Source organism: Symphalangus syndactylus, chromosome 16 (assembly GCF_028878055.3).
Source record: "Symphalangus syndactylus isolate Jambi chromosome 16, NHGRI_mSymSyn1-v2.1_pri, whole genome shotgun sequence".
Classification (NCBI taxonomy): domain Eukaryota; kingdom Metazoa; phylum Chordata; class Mammalia; order Primates; family Hylobatidae; genus Symphalangus; species Symphalangus syndactylus.
In genome coordinates this window covers 47591739-47610082 of record NC_072438.2, presented here as the reverse complement: position 1 = coordinate 47610082, position 18344 = coordinate 47591739, and the positions used below count along the sequence as shown (strand labels likewise).

Sequence of the window (18344 nt, the reverse complement as noted above, 5' to 3'; positions counted from 1 at the left end):
GGAAGTCTCTAGCTGAGTCCTTTGCACGTATGTCTATCTGTACCTAGATCCATCTACATATACACATATAGACATGCATATATGCGTGTATATACGCATATTTACATATACATGCATATATACCCATGTGGACATATATACATGCATATGGACATGTATATACACACACTCTTAATAAGTGCATGTGTGGGACACTCTTTTCTGCCACCTCTGTTTTAGGCAGCCTTAAATTTGCCAGGAATCTGTTTGCTCATCTCAAAAATGGGAGAGAGGAGACCATGTGGCCTAATGGAAAAGACATCTCACTTTGGGTCAGAAGATTGAAGGTTCAAGTCCTTTCATGGTCAAAATGTTTCCAATGCTTTGTGTGGACACTTAAAAAAGATGCAGAGTCCCTCCTTCACTGGGTTCACTGGGTTGTGAAAATTGAACTAAATTAAGTTAGGTAGCTAATAATAAAACACCTGTGGTTACATCAGAGCGCTGGAAGTGGAAGTTTCCTCCCTCCTCACTGGGACTCTGAAATCCCCTTAACTAAGTACTGGTGGGAATTTTTTTTTTTTTTTTTTTTTTGAGGCAGGTTTCACTCTGTCACCCAGGCTGGAGTGCAGTGGCGCACCTCAGCTCATTGTAGCCTCTGCCTCCCAGTCAAGCCGTTCTCCTGCCTCATCCTCTCACCTCAGTCTCCCGAGTAGCTGGGACTACAGGCGTGCACCACCATGCCCAGCTAATTTTTAAATTTTTTGTAGAAACAGGGTCTTGCCATTTTGCCCAAGCTGGTCTCAAACTCCTGGGCTCAAGCAGGAGCCACCTCAGCCTCCCAAAGTGCTGGGATTATAGGTGTGAGCGACTGTGCCCAGCTGAGAATGCTTTTAAGTTAACAATGAATACTTAGAAACTATGCTTAGAATACATTGAAGACATTATTTCATTGCCGTGCAAAAATGTGTTATCTTGTGTCTTAAAAGGAAAGCATGTTAATGTCATGACTTTAATGCTACACCAATGTATGTCTTAAATTAGAAGTCAAACCCAGGCCCCTCCAGGACAGTGACACCCTCCCCCTCTCCAGCATGGCCTCAGACCACTGACCTTCATCAAACTCATTCCCCCTTCCCAACTCGAGCCACACAAGGGGTCAGGAAGGTGTCTAGGCTGCTGCTCTGGACCATTGTACCCTTACCAAAGAGATCTCTCAGTGCGGAGGAGTGAGGAGCTTTGGCCTCCCCTGAATAAGCGTGGGGAAGCAAAGATTCCCCAGCAATAAAGTAGATGCCAAATCTCGTCTCAGCCCCCACTGGAGTGAGACTGCCTTTGTGCATTCTCTCCAGCACATCAGTGGTTCCTATAAATCTCAAAATGATTGCTTTTCTCAAGGTTGCTTCGTGGCAAGTCTGCAGGTGTGCTTTCTCCAACAGAAGGAGGAGGTTAGGAATAGACATCACAGGCGGGAGCTGACTTGGGAATGGCCCAGGGGAGAACAAGCAAAGATGCATCTGCTTTGAAAGAATCCTTTCGTTTTCATTTAAGGACTTGACATCAGGGAAGTTTTACATCCTGGGAACTCGCCTGGCTCTGTGTTGTGTGTGAAGAAGGATTGTGAGGCCGCTGCTCAGCTGCGTTGCCTCTTTCTCCTTCCTTGTGTCAAGTAACGTAGCTTTCATTTTGTATGACTGCGTGTGCACTGGGTGTTTCCCAACTGCAGGGGATGGGGTTAGTATTCCTGGCCCTGTGAGCAGAGACAGAGGTGACCCAGGCTGGGAACCGCCCTTCACGAAGGCACTAGCCAGTAGTGGGTGGCGGGCAGGCAAGGAGATGGATATTGTGGGCGATATTTCAATTAGGGATCAACCCTTAATGCCTGGCACGTGGTAAGCGCTACATGGAGGTTAGCTATGATCATGATCGTCCTCTTTGTAGAAGGGCCTGTCAGAGAACATCAGGGGAGCTTTTCCAGTTATGTGTCTTGCTCTGAAAAATAGGAAGGGGGAAAGTTAAGTAAATGGCACTAGTGGGCCCAGGGCCTCAAACGGCCGTGCATCGTGTTTTCTGCCTGAGTGCTCACTGTGTTGTAGACAGTCTGGGGGAAATGGCAGGAACAGCTGGAGCGCTCACGGGGACCAGTGTACAAATGCTCTCTGGGTCCTCCCTGGCCACCATGGTCTCTGCCATGCTGAATAATGAATCAAGCTGATTCCTTGCTTCAGCCGGATGGAGAACTGGGTCAAGCTTCACTCCAGAGAATCCCCAGACACCTCTCTGGCAGAACCCACTGACATCCTAGATTTGAAAAGCATTTCAGTATTTCCAAAAAAAAAAAAAAAAAGCAATAACAAAGCCTAGTTATATTGAAAACTGTATACATAATGACGGTGATCTCCGTTTCTGCCTGTAATGACCACAAATGCCAGTTTACTAAAAACTTCTCTATTATAGAGGCAACATCCAAGAGGTATTTTGAATCTTGGAAAGCTTGTATGTTTTTTGTATGGACTTTGTGAAAGTTGTTTTAGGTCACAGCCCTTTGGTCACTGGCTGCCTTATTATTTATTTATTTATTTATTTATGAGACGGAGTCTCACTCTGTCACCCAGGCTGGAGTGCAGTGGCGCCATCTCGGCTCCCTGCAACCTCCACCTCCCAGGTTCAAGCGATTCTCCTGCCTCAGCCTCCTGAGTAGCTGGGACTACAAGCTTGTGCCACCACGCCCGGCTAATTTTTGTATTTTTAGTAGAAACGGGGTTTCGCCATGTTGGCCAGCCTGGTCTTGAACTCCTGACCTCAAGTGATCGGCCCGCCTCAGCCTCCCAAGGTGCTGGGATTACAGGAGTGAACTACTGCACCTGGCCCAACTGCCTTATTTCTCAGTGAAACCTGGGTGGTGAAAAGACCCTGGGCTGCGGGCAGAAATCAGACCCGTTGCTGTCTCTACTGGCTGCAGTAACTGTGGGAGATAACAGAGGGCTGTTCTTAACTCTTAGGGAAATATCACAAAACATGCGCTATCAACTGTAACAAATGTACCCTAAGTATACATTTTTCTGGCCGCCAATGTGAAATAAATAGTATGTGGGCTATATGATTATGTGATTCTTCATAGTCACGTATAGCAGGAATACATGGCTTTTTTCCACCTGACCCCCAGAACACAGATAGAAAAGGTCTCCATAGAGCAGCTCTGCAGCGTAGGCAGCAGCCGAGATCACCCTGTTCCTAGGATCTAGCAAGACAGGCTGGAATCCCATATCCTGCAGAGGTCTGTGTATCCTCCCCAAAACCCTGCCCGTTCCCTGTGGACTCTATTTCTCTCATGTTGAATCCCTGTTCTCTATGCTGAAACTTTTGCATGTTCCTTTTTCTCTGCCAGCATTCTCCGCAGCAGAAGGGTAACACCCTTCTCCTTTAATTCTCCCTGACAACATCAGCCATCTCTGTAAGAGGCCCTTTGCTGGTGCATCAAGGATAATATCAAGGGGGCTTACATCAAAATCAGTTTCTTGCATCGTTTTTTATTTATTTATTTATTTTTGAGATGGAGTCTCACTCTGTTGCCCAGACTGGAGTGCAGTGGCGCAATCTTGGCTCACTGCAACCTCTGCCTCCTGGGTTCAAGCAAGTCTCCTGCCTTAGCCTCCTGAGTAGCTGGGATCACAGGTACCTGCCACCACACCTGGCTGATTTTTGTATTTTTTTAGTAGAGATGGAGTTTCACCATGTTGGCAGGCTGGTCTCGAACTCCTGACCTCAGGTGATCCGCCCGCCTTGGCCTCCCAAAGTGCTGGAATTACAGGCGTGAGTCACCACACCCGGCCCATTTTTTAATTTTATTATTGGTTTTTTTAGAGATGGAGTATCGCTCTGTCACCTAAGCTAGAATGCAGTGGCTTGATCCTAGCTCACTGCAGCCTCGAACTCCTGAGTTCAAGTGATCCTCCCACCTCAGCACCTCTAGTAACTGGGACTACAGGTGTGCACCACTGTGCCTGGCTAATTAAAAAAATATTTTTTATAGACCGTGTCTCACTTTGTTACCCAGGCTTGTCTTGAACTCTCGGCCTCAAGTGATCCTCCTGCGTCAGCCTCCCAAGTAGTTAGGATTACAGGCATGAGCCACTGTGCCTGGCCAGTTTCTTGTATTAAAAACTGGGTGTTGGGTCCAGGTGGGGTGGCCCACGCCTGTAATCCCAGCACTTTCAGATGCCAAGGTGGGAGGATCACTTGAGCTCAGGAGCTTGAAACCAGCCCGGGCAACATGGCGAGATCTTTGCTCTACAAAAAATCAAAAATTAGCAGGGTGTGGTGGGCGCCTGTAGTCCCAGCACTTGGGACGCTGAGGTGGAAGGATTGCTTGAGCCTGGGAGGTCAAGGCTGCAGTGAGCCATGTTTGTATCACTATACTCCAACCTGGGTGACAGAGTGAGACCCCATCTCAGAAAAAAAAAAAAAAAAAAACTGGGTCAGACTTTCTCACCTTCACAAGTCATTCAGTCCTGCCTGTCAGTTCAAGCTCCAGCCACCTGGAAGTTGTGCAGCCCTTTCTTGCCCCTCCCTTACTTCCCTATACCCGTTTCTTCTGTTCACCCTTAAATTGCTGATCATTTCCTACGTAGAGCCATTTAACCATTTTCCTCATCCACTAACCAAAACAGAACTGTGATGCTAAGTAGAAAGCTTTTGCTAGCCCTGATGCATATGCACACATACAATACGTGTTGATGTCTTGACAATGAGCACTCTGCTATCTAACCTCCTTGGAACTCTTTTAAAGTAGAGTAAATCCTTATGTAACATTATTAGTGAGTTCTTAGAAACTCCAACTTCAAGAGAAATGATGTATAAGGAAACCAAATTTTTTTCTCATCAACATTATAGCAAAACAACATTGAAAGAAGTTGAACGAAACCTTATTCAAGGCAGGTCATTTTGCTTAAAGTCACAGTTTTCAAGAACCTATCAACGATGTTAAGTGAAGATTTACTGTACTTTGTATTTTTACAGCTTTTGGAAAACTGGTGAGAGCTTTGGACCATCTTTCCATCACACACACACACACACACACACACACACACACACACACATTTTGGATATATTTTCAGGGTGTTTAGAGCTTCCTGAAACCCATCCATGAATCTTCCAGGTCCATGGACCCTTAATAAAATCCCTGAAGTGTGGCTGAGCGCAGTGGCTCACGCCTGTAATCCCAGCACTTTGGGAGGCTGAGTTGGGGTGGGCAGATCACTTGAGGTCAGGAGTTCGAGACCAGCCTGGCCAACATGGTGAAACCCCCACCTCTACTAAAAATACAAAAATTAGCTGGGCATGGTGATGGGCACCTGTAATCTCAGCTGCTCAGGAGGCTGAGGCACAAGTATCGCTTGAACCTGGAAGGTGGAGGTTGCAGTGAGCTGAGATCGTGCCACTGTACTCCAGCCTGGGAGACAGAGCGAGACTCAGTCTCAAAAAAAAAAAAACAAAAAAAAAAAACCCTGAAGTCAGCTAATGAGATGGAGCCTGCCCTTCTGAAGAGGACAGAGCATCCCCCACCCCCACCAGGCTCTGCATCTCTCCCTGTCCCCCACCACCTAGGGGTATCTTTAGTGATGCTCAGTCATTAATTGTAAAAACAAAACTAGATTGGCATAGCTGGCTATAATGTGTCAGGATTGGGGGATCAGAGACCTTGAGAAAATAGTGGCCACCTTTTCTCACCTATTTCCTTTGGGCCAGGCCCTTTGCAAGATTCTTAATCTAAGTCATCCCATTTCATCATGCCAGGACCCTATGAGGTCCATCCTGTTATCCTCACGGCAACAGATGAGGAAACTGAGGCTCACCTAGATTGAGTAACCTGGGTCACACTGCTACTAAGTGGCCGACCTGAGATTTCATCCCAGAGTTAGTGGCTTGAACACCTGGGCCCCAAGCCACTCTGCTCTGGGCGCCTTCCATAGTTGCACCTTACTCTTCTTGATCCATGTCCACAGAGCTGTGTGACCTTGGATGTGGCAGCCAAACGAATATGCCCTTCCAGTTTTTTGAAATGCTACATAGGGCAGAGTGTTTGGTCTGTTTGGCCCATTGATAATAAGTCTCCAGTGCCTGGCATGTGGTAGGTGTCATAAATATTTGTTGAATGAATGAATTAATCTGTCCTGCAAGGCTCAGCTCAATTTGATGTCTTTTAAGAAGCTGTCCATCACTAACTCTGAATTTAAAAAAAAAAAAAAAAAGCCTGGGCTCAGTGGCTCACACCTGTAATCCCAGCACATTGGGAGGCCAAGATGGGCGAATCACTTGAGGTCAGGAGTTGGAGACCAGCCTGGCCAACATGGTGAAACCCTGTCTCTACTAAAAATACAGAAAATTAGCTGGGCGTGGTGGCGCACCCCTATAATCCCAGCTACTTAGGAGGCTGAGGCAGGAGAATTGCTTGAACCCAGGAGGCAGAGTTGCATTGAGCCAAGACAGTGTCACTGCACTCCAGCCTGGGCAACAGAGTGAGACTCCGTCTCAAAAAAAAAAAAAAAACCTCCTTCCGTGGGCTCCGAACCCATGCTTGTGCCTCAGTGTGCCCTTCATTCATGGTCCATGCTGTAGACGCTGCTATGTGTCTGCTCTGTCACAAGCTCCTCAAGAGCAGGAACTCATCTACTCTCAGATACTCTCAAGCAACTCAGATGTATCTACAGGGAAGAAGAGGCATTCATCTCTGTAGGTCCAGGAACTAAAAGGCACTCAGTAAATGTTATCAGCACGAATACACAGTTGTTATTGTGCTACAGGATAATTAGGCTTGAATGGTAAATGATTCCCATAGATGACTGTTAATTAGGATTACAAGTGTAGTGTAGGGCCACATTTTAGCTTTTTGATGTGAACTTTTTTAGTTTTGTAACATCTGTAACTTAATGTTGTTATATGTTCTGGTACCATTTACCTTTTGGTCACTATCCCTCAACAGAGCAGCGGCTGTGCCCTGAGTGTTGGATATGCTCCTTCATGGACATGAGCTCATTTTACCACTGTCTTCTTTGGTCCTGTACCCCAAGGCCAACTCGCCTGGCTAGAGGCAAGGCCTGTATCCCACGGCTCACTGGCTCCTGGCCCCTGGTCTCGCCCCTCACTGCATCCCCTGCCCCACCTGGTCCCTGGAGGAGATCCCCCAGTTTTCTGACAGCATGCTCTCATTTTGCTGCCTGCATTAAAGGTCAGAGAAAGGAAAAGGACAGAAACCTAGAAATTCAGCAGGAGAAAAGAGAAACGGAAGACTGGGGAAAACAAAAATTGAAATAATAGTATCTTCTGGAACCAGAGAGAACAAAGTACATGTTTGCTGAGAGCCTATAATGTCCCAGCCACTTGTCCTTCTTCATTTCCTTATCACTGTTCAACTGAGTAACCTTAGATGCCTGGAGGCTGAGCATCCACTGATTGGAATATCATTCGAACCCAAGACCATCTGGTCATAGATACCCAGGCTTTGCTCTGTGTTCTGCTCCACGACACATGTTTTAGGGAGAAGTCCTCTGCAGGAAGATGGCTGTATTATAAAACTCAGAGATAGAAGCTGCACACAAGATGAGTGTTCCAACTAAGATAGGATGACTCAATTCCACTGTGAAAGAAGAGAGAACAAATGGGAGAGAAGGGGACCCAGGTCAAAAGCTGTGTCCCTTCTGGGTCAGCCATGGCCCAGATCCCTTAAATGCCCATAGTAACTAACAACAATAACAGAAGCAGCAGCAAACTCGAATTTAGCCCAGTTAATCCTCACAACATTTGATAGGTTGTTGTGAGACAAGTTATTTTTAGTACCCACATTTTATAATGAGGACATTGAGACACAGACAGGTTAACTAACTCACCCAAGGTCAAAAATGGTAAGAGGCAGCCCTGGGATTTGAACCTAGATTTTACTTTCAGTCTGAGGAGCCACATAACTTTGGGTAAAGAAAGGAGCCCTCTGTCTATAGCAGTGGTTCTCAAGGTGTGGCTCCCAGATCACAGCTTCAGCATCCTTAAAATCCACTAATAGAAAAGAGTAAACTTTTATCAATAATAATAATAAAAGCTGGATGCTGTGGCAAATGCCTATAATCCCAGCACTTTGGGAGGCCAAGGTGGGTGGATCACCTGAGGTCAGGAGTTTGAGACCAGCCTGGCCAACATGGTGAAACCCCATCTCTACTAAAAAGACAAAAAATTAGCGAGGCGTGGTGGTGCATGCCTGTAATCCCAGCTACTCAGGAGGCTGAGGCAGGAGAACCTGGGAGACGGAGGTTGCAGTGAGCTGACGCCACGCCACTGCACTCCAGCCTGGGCGACAGAGTGAGACTCCATCTCAAAAATAATAAACAAACAAAAATAAACATTTGCCAAGTTTTGACTGTCCGCCAGGCATGATGCTAAGCATTTTACCAGCGTTATCTTCTTTAGGCCTCGCACATGCTGTTAAGTATAGGTGGCATTATTATTTTACAGATGAAGAGACTTGAGACTTAGAGACCTGAAGTGACTTAACTCAAAGTCACCAGCCAGAAAGTAGCAAAATCATGACTTGAATCCAGACTCCTCTGATGACACGGTTCTATCCTGAACCATTATTCTTTTGCCCTTTTGGTTAAGAACTATTGAAGAATGGGCATAAGTCAAAGTGTATATGTTGATTTTTTTTGTTAACTTTTTTTTTTAAGTGGCAGATGACTTGATTAAATACTTTGAGCTTTTCCCATGCTCCAAGATGAGCATTTATTCCCAGAAGTGATTACGCCCAGCATCCCTTCCTGGGTTTAAGGGAAAGTGGTGGTGGTTATGAACCTTCCTGGCCACACGGGGGCAGCACCAAACACTGCAGGTTGCTCGTTGCTGCTCCGTTCTTTGGGAAGAAGGCAAGCTGGCCCCTCGGGCGGAGCTGCGTATTCCCCCGTACACCTGTTTCCTCTCACTTTGGCCACATGGAATGGGGTGAAACTCTTCAGATGAGAAACTAAATTAAAACAAGAGCAGGGTTACCCAAGAAAAATGATTTTAAGTAAACTCACTATAGTAATATGCCAGGCTTATATTCATCAGTATGACAAAACAATTTGTTTTTTTTGAGACGGAGTTTTGCTCTTGTCGCCCAGGCTAGATTGCAGTGGCGCGATCTCGGCTCACTGCAGCCTCCGCCTCCCGGGTTCAAAGGATTCTTTTGCCACGATTCTCTTGCCTCAGCCTCCCGAGTAGCTGGGATTATGGGCATGTGCCACCACACCTGGCTAATTTTTGTGTTTTTAGTAGAAACGGAGTTTCACCATGTTGGCCAGGCTCGTCTCGAACTCCTGGCCTCAAGTGATCCGCCTGCCTTAGCCTCCAAAAGTGCTGGGATTACAGGCATGAGCCACCACACCCGGCAAAAACAGTATTTTTAATGTGCTGGGGTGAGATCGGGTGATTTGCATATTTTAGCCAAGAATGATACTCTGGGTGTTCAGTGAGTTGTGAGATCAAAATATTTGTCATCTTGGACTCCAAGGAGAGAAAACAGCCAGTATTCTTTTTTTTTACCTTCTTTGTTGTTACTGAATTCTTTTGAGCAGTCCTAGGTTGTAGGATTTTATAGTAGGCAGCTGGAGACAGTGGGAAAACGCATTTCTGACTTCTGGTTTGCAGACTATTATCTCACGGTAACATTGCTGTCTTAGGGCTCACCCTGGCCAGGATCACTGAGATGCTCTCCTGGTGGCAGCTTCTGTGGGTCTTGAACCCCATTTCCACAGTACCCTGTCCAAGCCCCAGTTTCCATGCCAGAAACCGAATTCACCAGAATTTTGACTGAGGTGATCATATGATTTATTGTCTAACCCAGGACACTTTTTGAGAGTAAAAGGAGCTGCTCTGAATAATTTTGCCAGAATGACAGGGATACCCCAGAACTATTGAGGGGAAAATTGGGACATGTGGTCACCCTAATACAAATCTCTATTTTTCCTTCTTGATTATTCAGTTAAGAGTTATATGACACTGTATTTATTTGCTCATTCATTCAGCAAATGTTCAAGTGTTTTTTATATTCTAAGTTGACTACTTATATTATTTTCTCCTCATGAAAACCCTCTGAAGTAATTATTATTATTGCTCCCATTTTTACAAACGAACAAAATTGGGACTTAGTAAATGACTTGTCCAAGGTCCCACAGTACATCAGAGAGCTGAGATTAGAATGCAGGCTGTTCCTACTCTTGATCCACATACACTCAGAACTGTATTGAGTTCTGGGTGTGGTGGCTTACGCCTGTAATCCCAGCACTTTGGAGGCCAAGGCAGGCCAATCACTTGAGGTCAGGAATTCAAGGCCAGCCTGGCCAACATGGTGAAACCCCATCTCTAACAAAATAGAAAAATTAGCCGGGCACGGTGGTGTGCACCTGTAATCCCAGCTACTTGGGAGGCTGAGGCAGAAGGATCACTTGAACCCAGAAGGTGGAGGTTGCAGTGAGCTGAGATCATGCCATTGTACTCCAGCCGGGGTGACAAAGCAAGACCCTGTCTCAAAAAAAAAAAACAAAAAACAAAACTGTATTGAGGTCACCGGCTGTTTATCCAGCCTTCTTTATCATCCTAACCCCATCTGACATTGTCCCCCAACAAAAATCTCAGAGGCATATAGCAAAGTGGTTAAGTGTAGGACCCCAGAAGCCAAACTGCCCAGGTTTGAATCCTAGATCTACCACTCACCAGCTTTGTGCTGAACCCAGTTTCCTCATGTATAACATGGGTACAGTAACTTAGTATCAACCTCAAAGGGTTGGGGTGAGGACTGACTGAGATAATACTTCTGGCATTTGAATAGAGGTGGTAGGAGACAAGGTTGGAATGGCAGGCCAGGGGAGTCAGCTGGGACACTGTGATTTTACTGACTAGGGCCTGGGTTGGGAACCAACATGGGAGAGAGGTTAGTGGGCTGCACAGCACTTCTGAAGAGCAGGGCCTGGGCACTTAGGGATCAGACTGGCACGATTGTGCGTTTTCATAAAGCAGCACATTTGGTGGGGTGCTTCTGCGGAATATCCAGCACATCCACCTGGAGAAACACACTTTGGTCTGAGACTGAGGGAGCAGAGCTGCGGAGGGGCAGGCAGGCCAGGCAAGACCTGGCCAGCTCTGAATTGGCCACAGCCAGCTCTGGCGCCCGGGACCTCCTCTTCACCAGCGGGCTGGTTCCCTGCAGTGTGTACACGTGTGCAGAACCTTTCCCCAAGACTCAGACTCCTGAGTAGCTTCTGTGGTTGTCACGGGGACTGCCTTCTCTTTTTGGTTTCTTTGTGAAAGGTACCTTGTGCACCATCAGCAGAGTGGCTGCTGAGGTGGCCACACAGCCTTCTCCTCATCAGCGCACTGTTTGCTTAAACGAGCTGTTTTGTCTTTGATATATTGGTGAGTTTTTTTTTCCCCTGACAAAGTGTGATCACCTACTCAGGAACGAGGTGCCCAGTCTGCACACGGTGACTGGAAGAGGGAAGGTGGCCCTAGACCGAATGTGATCACTTCAGGACACTTTGCTGTATTCATTCATTTGGTTATGAAGCTCACATCTGGAAACTTCACAAGCTGTTCTTCGAGATGCAGTCTGTTGGCTCCCAAGGAAGGGTGGCTCCATGTCTGCCTTTCCTATCTGGGGAAGGTGGCCTCTGCAACTGCTGGACAGCTTGCATGGGACCAGGGATGCAGAGAGAGATGAGGGACCCAGCTCAGGCATGCGGCAACCCTGGTGATCACCAGCAAGGCAAATGCTGTAGCCAAGTCACCCTCACCTGCACTGGGAAGTTTTTTCTCCATACGTCTTTGAATTTTTTACTTGTTATAATAAGCAGCATATAGTACTTTTTTAATTAAAGGGAAAAATCGAATTACAGAACTTTAAAAAAGAAGTATGATCTCAAACAAAATATCTCTAAATGATACAAGAATAAATGGTTTTAAAAGTACAAATCTGTCAATTCTGCAAGCACTTGAGCATTTTAAGATTCCCTCATCACAAACGCTATAGGACCTGACACACTTATTTGTTATCATGAGCGGATACTTTTTTTCCTTGTTTTGCTGCCTTTCTGGGTATTAGAGAAAACATCTTGCTTCTCTGTTATTAGAAACCAGTGCCTAACATGTATTTAATTCATTCTGTCTCCACTGTTTCTAGGTGCTTACCAAATAACAGATTTCACGGGGTTGCATTTCTCACTATTTAAAAAACTGCCTTATAAGAGGTATCAGGAGCTTAGAAATTTTTGTATCCATTAGCCCTATACTTATATTTCTGGTAATCTATTCTTTTTTTTTTTTGAGATGGAGTCTCGCCCTGTCTCCCAGGCTGGAGTGCAGTGGTGCCAACTTGGCTCACTGTAACCTCCACCTCCTGGGTTCAAGCAATTCTCCTGGCTCAGCCTTCTGAGTAGCTGGAGTTGCAGGCACCCACCACCATGCCTGGCTAATTTTTGTATTTTTAGTAGAGATGGGGTTTCGCCATGTTGGCCAGGCTGGTCTCAAGCCCCTGACCTCAGGTAATCCACCCATCTCAGCCTCCCAAAGTGCTGGGATTACAGGTGCTAAGATTACAGGTGTGAGCCACTGTACCTGGCCTACTTCTAGTAACCTATTCTAAGGAAGAAATCTGAACACATACACACGTCAGGCAAAAAGATATTTGTCACTACATTTTTTTAAATAGCAAAAAATAGTTACGATTTAATTTCCAGCAATAGAGGATTTGTTAATTAGATGATTGAACATAATGAAGCAAATAAAAGTGCATTAAGTGTAGTACCTGGTAGTTGTGCGAGGGGAGTAGTGTAAACCGATATGATTGACCAAACCATGGAGTGACTTCCTGTCCTCTTTCTCTGTCTCCCAGTGTTTTGCTGTGCGTTCTCTGGGATGGGTAGAGATGGCAGAAGAGGACCTCGCCCCCGGTAAAAGTAGTGTTGCGGTCAACAACTGCATCAGGCAACTTTCCTACTGCAAAAATGACATCCGAGACACGGTCGGGATTTGGGGAGAGGTGAGTGGCACGTAGAATGATGCACGGCAGGCTGTTGACATTCTCCGCATTTCAGGAAGCCCCACAGCTCAGTGACACATGGTACTGAGGGGCTCCAAGGTGTTCATCAGGTGCCTTTTCCCATTAATGCAGGAAGTGTAGGCATGGTGCCCCCGTGTGACTGATCCCTTAGCACTGCCAGATGCCAGTGAGGACTGGGGCCTGGAGAGAGAGCGTTTCTCAGTAGCTAAGTAACACGGATTCATGGGTGAGCTTTAGGGGCCCAGAACTCCCCTAAACATGCCCGCAAAATGGGACGTGCCGGTGTATAAGAGCAGTTTTGCAGACTGGAAGAAGGACTTATGTTCTCAAAGGGGAAGGTGACTTCCACACGCCCACACAAAAATGTTGATGCCTCTGCTCTAAAAGTTGACAAATTATCCTTTTATAACACTCTTCTTTACTTATAGTCTGAAGAATCAACATTATACATGAATTGTGGAATTGATATTTATATACTTCTCCCTTTTAACAGAGTGATTCCATTTTGAAATGTTAATTGAGATAATTTCAGAAAGGAAAAAATAAGTACAGATACCAAATGTGTATAAAACTCACATCAAACCGGAAAAGCTGTATTCCTGTTGTGCTCTGAGACCTGTGGAAAAAGCATTTTGGGACCATCTTGGAATAGTGTTTGCTACATGAATAGATGTTGTTCTCTCTGCTTCTAGTGAACAGAGCAGTGGTAGAAAAGTTTGGTTTTTGGTTGGGCTGATTGGAACTCCACTCACATTTTCTCCTAGCAGCACGTCCCAATGGCAGGTAGGTTTCCAAGCCTTTCCATGGTGGAGTTTGTCTGCCTTAAAGTGGAGCTGAATCAGTGCATTGCCAAGCTGACTTTTAGATTCTAAGCATAAGGGAGAGCTGGAAGAATTTTCTTCCCTCCAAGAAAAGCCATTTACACTCTTCTGTTGTTTGACTTTACTGTCCTCTCTCACCGCATTATCTCCCATCCAAATACCCAAGCCTGGCCAGGCACGGTGACTCATGCCTGTAATCCCAGCAGTTTGGGAGGCCGAGGCAGGTGGATCACCTGAGGTCAGGAGTTCAAGACCAGCCTGACCAACATGGTGAAACCCCGTCTCTACTAAAAGTACCAAAATTAGCCGGGTATGATGGCACGCACCTGTAGTCCCAGCTACTCGAGAGGCTGAGGTAGGAGAATCACTTGAACCTGGGAGGTGGAGGTTTCAGTGAGCTGAGATCGTGCCATTGTACTCCAGCCTGGGTGACAAAGCAAGACTCCATCTCAAAAAAAAAAAAAAAAAAAAAAAAAGAACAAAACCCAGGCCTAGGTTTCCCACCAAATTCTCCACCTGTGTTCTTTCTCCTTCAGTCAAAAATGCCATTCCTTCTTGGCTAGGATTTAGAAGGAAGGTGGTTGTGATTTATACTAACATGTGAATGACTGACCTTTGGAGGAGCCATAGGTCTAAGGCAGCATGCTCAGCCTTCTGAGTAGCTGGTGAATCTGTTTCACTACAACAGTGCACAAGTTCTGTTTACTGCCAGTGCTTTCATCTGTAAATGGCTTAGCTGCTGTTTGGGAAAGCTTTGAGACCAGGCTGGATCTCAGCTGTAGACAGGCCACAGCTTCAACACTGGCTGACAGAGGCACTGAGATATCTATCTCTGCCTCCCTGAGCATCAGAGCTGTATTTCACTCTGAGAATGTTTGGTAGGAAACTAAAACATCATTCCCAAAAACTATACCAGAAAGCAATTTATCTGTTTTACTTTGAGATTTGAAGACCTACCATGAAGCCTCACTGTTCTGCTGAGCCAGAACTTCCATCATCAGTGCCCCAGCATCTAGATGACCTTTACGAGAGGGTGTCTTTCAGCTGTGCAACAGATGTTTAATGATGTCCTAAAATTATGCCTGGGAGATTGCAGGGGGAATCAAGTTGAATAGTCTAGTACTTCTGCCCACAAAGAGCCAACACAGGTGGGGAGATGGGACACAAGAGTGTAAGACTCTGAAGGACAGACAGTTCAGGAGTTGAGAAACCTGGGTGTTCCCCTGTGCTGGGATCCCAGCAGCACCCACAGGTTCTATGTCAGACCTTGAGCAAGTTACTTAACCTTTCAGCCTCAGTTTCCCCAGCTGCTAACTGGGATAGTAACAATCCAAGCCCTCAGAGGGCAATTTAGAGAGTTCATGAGCCAGTGCACCTTAAACACGTAGCCTAATGTTGTCATTTAAATGTTTGCTATTGTTAGTGCTGAGAAATGTCACGAAGCTGTGCCTGCTGTCTGCCAGGCAGACCACACAGCTAGGAAGTGGTGTAAAAGCCAAGAAGAAGCAGATATCGTTGTGGGTTTGGAAAGGCCATTGAGGGGGTGCTTGGTAGGACCTGGCCAGAAGAATGGGGAGAGAGGTTCTGAGAGTTTGATGGGCATGGAATTAGTAAAAGACTACATTCTCCAGGGAACCCACCATTAGCCTTTGGTCGTAAAGATTCAGAAGTGTAAATAATTAAATTTAAGAGCAGCCTGGAAAGCAGGATGGGGACACATTTCAGAGGACTCAGAGAGGGAGAGAGAAATTGGGTGTATGAGGAGAAACTGAAAGATGTCAATATTCTTGTCCAGAAAGGAAGTTTCTTAGGCAGACAAACTACAGACCCCAGGGTGGCTTCTTTTGATGGTTGACACGGCATTCCTAGATGGCCACACACACGATTAGGCCTTGGAGCCTGCATGAGGAAGACAGTGTGTTTTCTCATTGTGTCCCAGGGGAAAGACATGTACCTGATCCTGGAGAATGACATGCTCAGCCTGGTGGACCCCATGGACCGCAGCGTGCTGCACTCGCAGCCCATCGTCAGCATCCGCGTGTGGGGCGTGGGCCGTGACAATGGCCGGTGAGTCCCTGGGTGGGGCAGTCCGGGTCACCTCGCCCGTGTCCCTGGTCTAGCTGAACATCGAAGCACGGTCTCGCAGCATTTCAGCAAATACGAAACTCGTGTAGCCTCTGTATAGAAATGTAAAAAATGAAAGCTTGTCTCTAGTTCCCTGCCTCTTAAAGCCTTCAAACTGCTTCCCTTCCTGGTTTCTGTATCTCAAATCTTTTACCAACTCTGATCCTGATCCTGCATTCTAGTTCTGCATGCTTCTTCTCCTGACCCTCCTCATTCAACCAAGTTTCCAACCCAGGCCATCTGAACCCCTTTTTCCCCTCCTCTCTGCAGTCTTTTTAAAATTAATTCCATTTCATTCAGTGGAGTCTCAGCCATTTCAGAGGCCCTCCTGCTGCTGTTCTCTTCATCAAGGGCTTTTGAAGGGGGACGTTTTACAGCCTTTCATCACAACCCTCAGGTCATTAAATCATGATTATCAGGAATTTCTGGGTTTTGGGATTGGCTAAACTTTTTTAACACTTGAAAGGTCTGGTCATGTCAAAATTCCATTTGATGTGTATTTTTCTGAAATTCTACTGAAAATGTGTTATTTATAAGAAATGCATCTTAGATGTGTTATGAATTTTCTGTTCTCCACGATGATTGGAAACGAGTTCCGATTTTCAAGTGTGTATCTTAGCTAATAAAGTAGCAGTTATCACAGACTTTGTGCTCAGAGACCATTGTTAAGTAATTGGTCTACATTAAATGCAGTTAATTCTTAAATTATAGTCAATCTTTGGCAGTTCCTAAGGTACTAGAGCATCTCCTAGCATTTGGGGACGAGCTATAGGATGATAGCTTGTTACTGCTTTGTTGAAAATGGATAAGAGCATTGCAAAAAAGGGTAAAAATCCCCAACAACAGAGAGGCGGCCGTCCTGAGCTTATGGTTCCATTTCTGAACATTCTGCTTTTTTATTGAGTCGTGTGGTCCTCTCTAATGGGGTTGTGGTCTACCTTGGCTTATCACAGCCTTTGTCAACCAACGCTGGGCATTAGCGCATTTGATTCAGTTCCAAGACCTAAACCAGAAAGGAAGGATTATGGCCAGGTATTCATCAGTGAAAGAGTAAGTAAGCATTTATGCTGGAACTAGACATGAGAAATGGTTTGCAAAGGAGAGAGCTGAAGTGCCTTTCTTCTCACTGCCGATTGGATAAGCCTTCCTGCGAGTATAGTTGCATCTTTGAGCTTTTGTACCGCAGTGATGAATGATGACAGCTGGGCCAGATGCTTTGGGGGAGTGGGTGGATGGATTATGTGCACACACCTGTCATTCCCTTGCTTGCCAGAGCTGTAGCCCTGGAGAGATGCATGAATTGGTTAATTTTACAAGGAGGCTCTCTGGTGACATTTGGTCGTCATTAAAAACATTTAGCTTTGGTGGAAGGCCCTGGTTGTAAGATGCTTGAGCTTTTCCTGGTTTCTGTCCCCCAACTTTGTTTTTAAGGCAGGAGCCAAAGTGTGGAGCTTGTGACACTACATAGTGTGCGAGGCAGGAGCCAAAGTGTGGAGCTTGTGACACTACGTACGTGTGCGAGGCAGGAGCCAAAGTGTGGAGCTTGTGACACTACGTACGTGTGCGAGGCGGGAGCCAAAGTGCGGAGCCTGTGACACTACATACGTGTGCGAGGCGGGAGCCAAAGTGTGGAGCTTGTGACACTACATACGTGTGCGAGGCAGGAGCCAAAGTGTGGAGCTTGTTACATTCCATGTGTATATGAGTGGATGAGCTTAGGTTTTCCTAAGGTCAGATTGTCAGTGGATTGTATTGATGAGGTTTTCAGCTCACCCTAACTCTTTAAAGTGAGGCCACATGCTACATGTCTGGAAGGAAACAAATGATTCAAACTCCAGTTGACAAAATTATTCAAGTTCTCTGAGCCTCAGTTCTCTCATCTGTGAAGTGAGGATCATAATAAGGACCACAACACATACGTATATGGGCATGTGCATGCGTATACAGTAATCCGTTCAGGATAGGGACATGACAGATGCTTAATGAATGTTAGCCCTTGATTTTTAAACACACGCTAGCAGATGCAGCTAATGACATGGCTTCCTTTTAAAGACAGTGGAGGTCGGAGAGGAGTCAGACCTCTGGGAGACTTGAAGTACACTTGATCACGTGATCTAGAGGATGAGAGGCTGTTCCAGACCCTAATGAGTTCAGTTGTCCTACAAAGCAGGAAGAGCTTCCCACTCCCACTCCCACTCCCTGATGAAATCAGTGTGAATTAGGTTACATTGCCTTGGTTATGTTTTTGAAACGTGGGCTGTATTACTCATGTTTTAAAATCACTTCTTATTCTCACTCAGTGTCAGCAGATGAGTGTAATTTCAAAATACGCTCAGGGTTCC

General features: G+C 45.9%; 1 protein-coding gene across 23 annotated transcripts in view; it reads left to right on the top strand.

The window, feature by feature from the left end:
• APBB2 (amyloid beta precursor protein binding family B member 2) overlaps positions 1 to 18344 on the top strand; it is a 405899-nt gene that overhangs the window by 310605 nt on the left and 76950 nt on the right. For all 23 annotated transcript variants that reach the window (XM_055246442.2, XM_063619806.1, XM_063619800.1 and 20 more), the window contains 2 exons: positions 12890 to 13036; positions 15818 to 15945. In XM_055246442.2, the coding sequence (XP_055102417.1) occupies positions 12890 to 13036; positions 15818 to 15945 (275 nt within the window). The remainder of the gene's footprint in view (positions 1 to 12889; positions 13037 to 15817; positions 15946 to 18344) is intronic.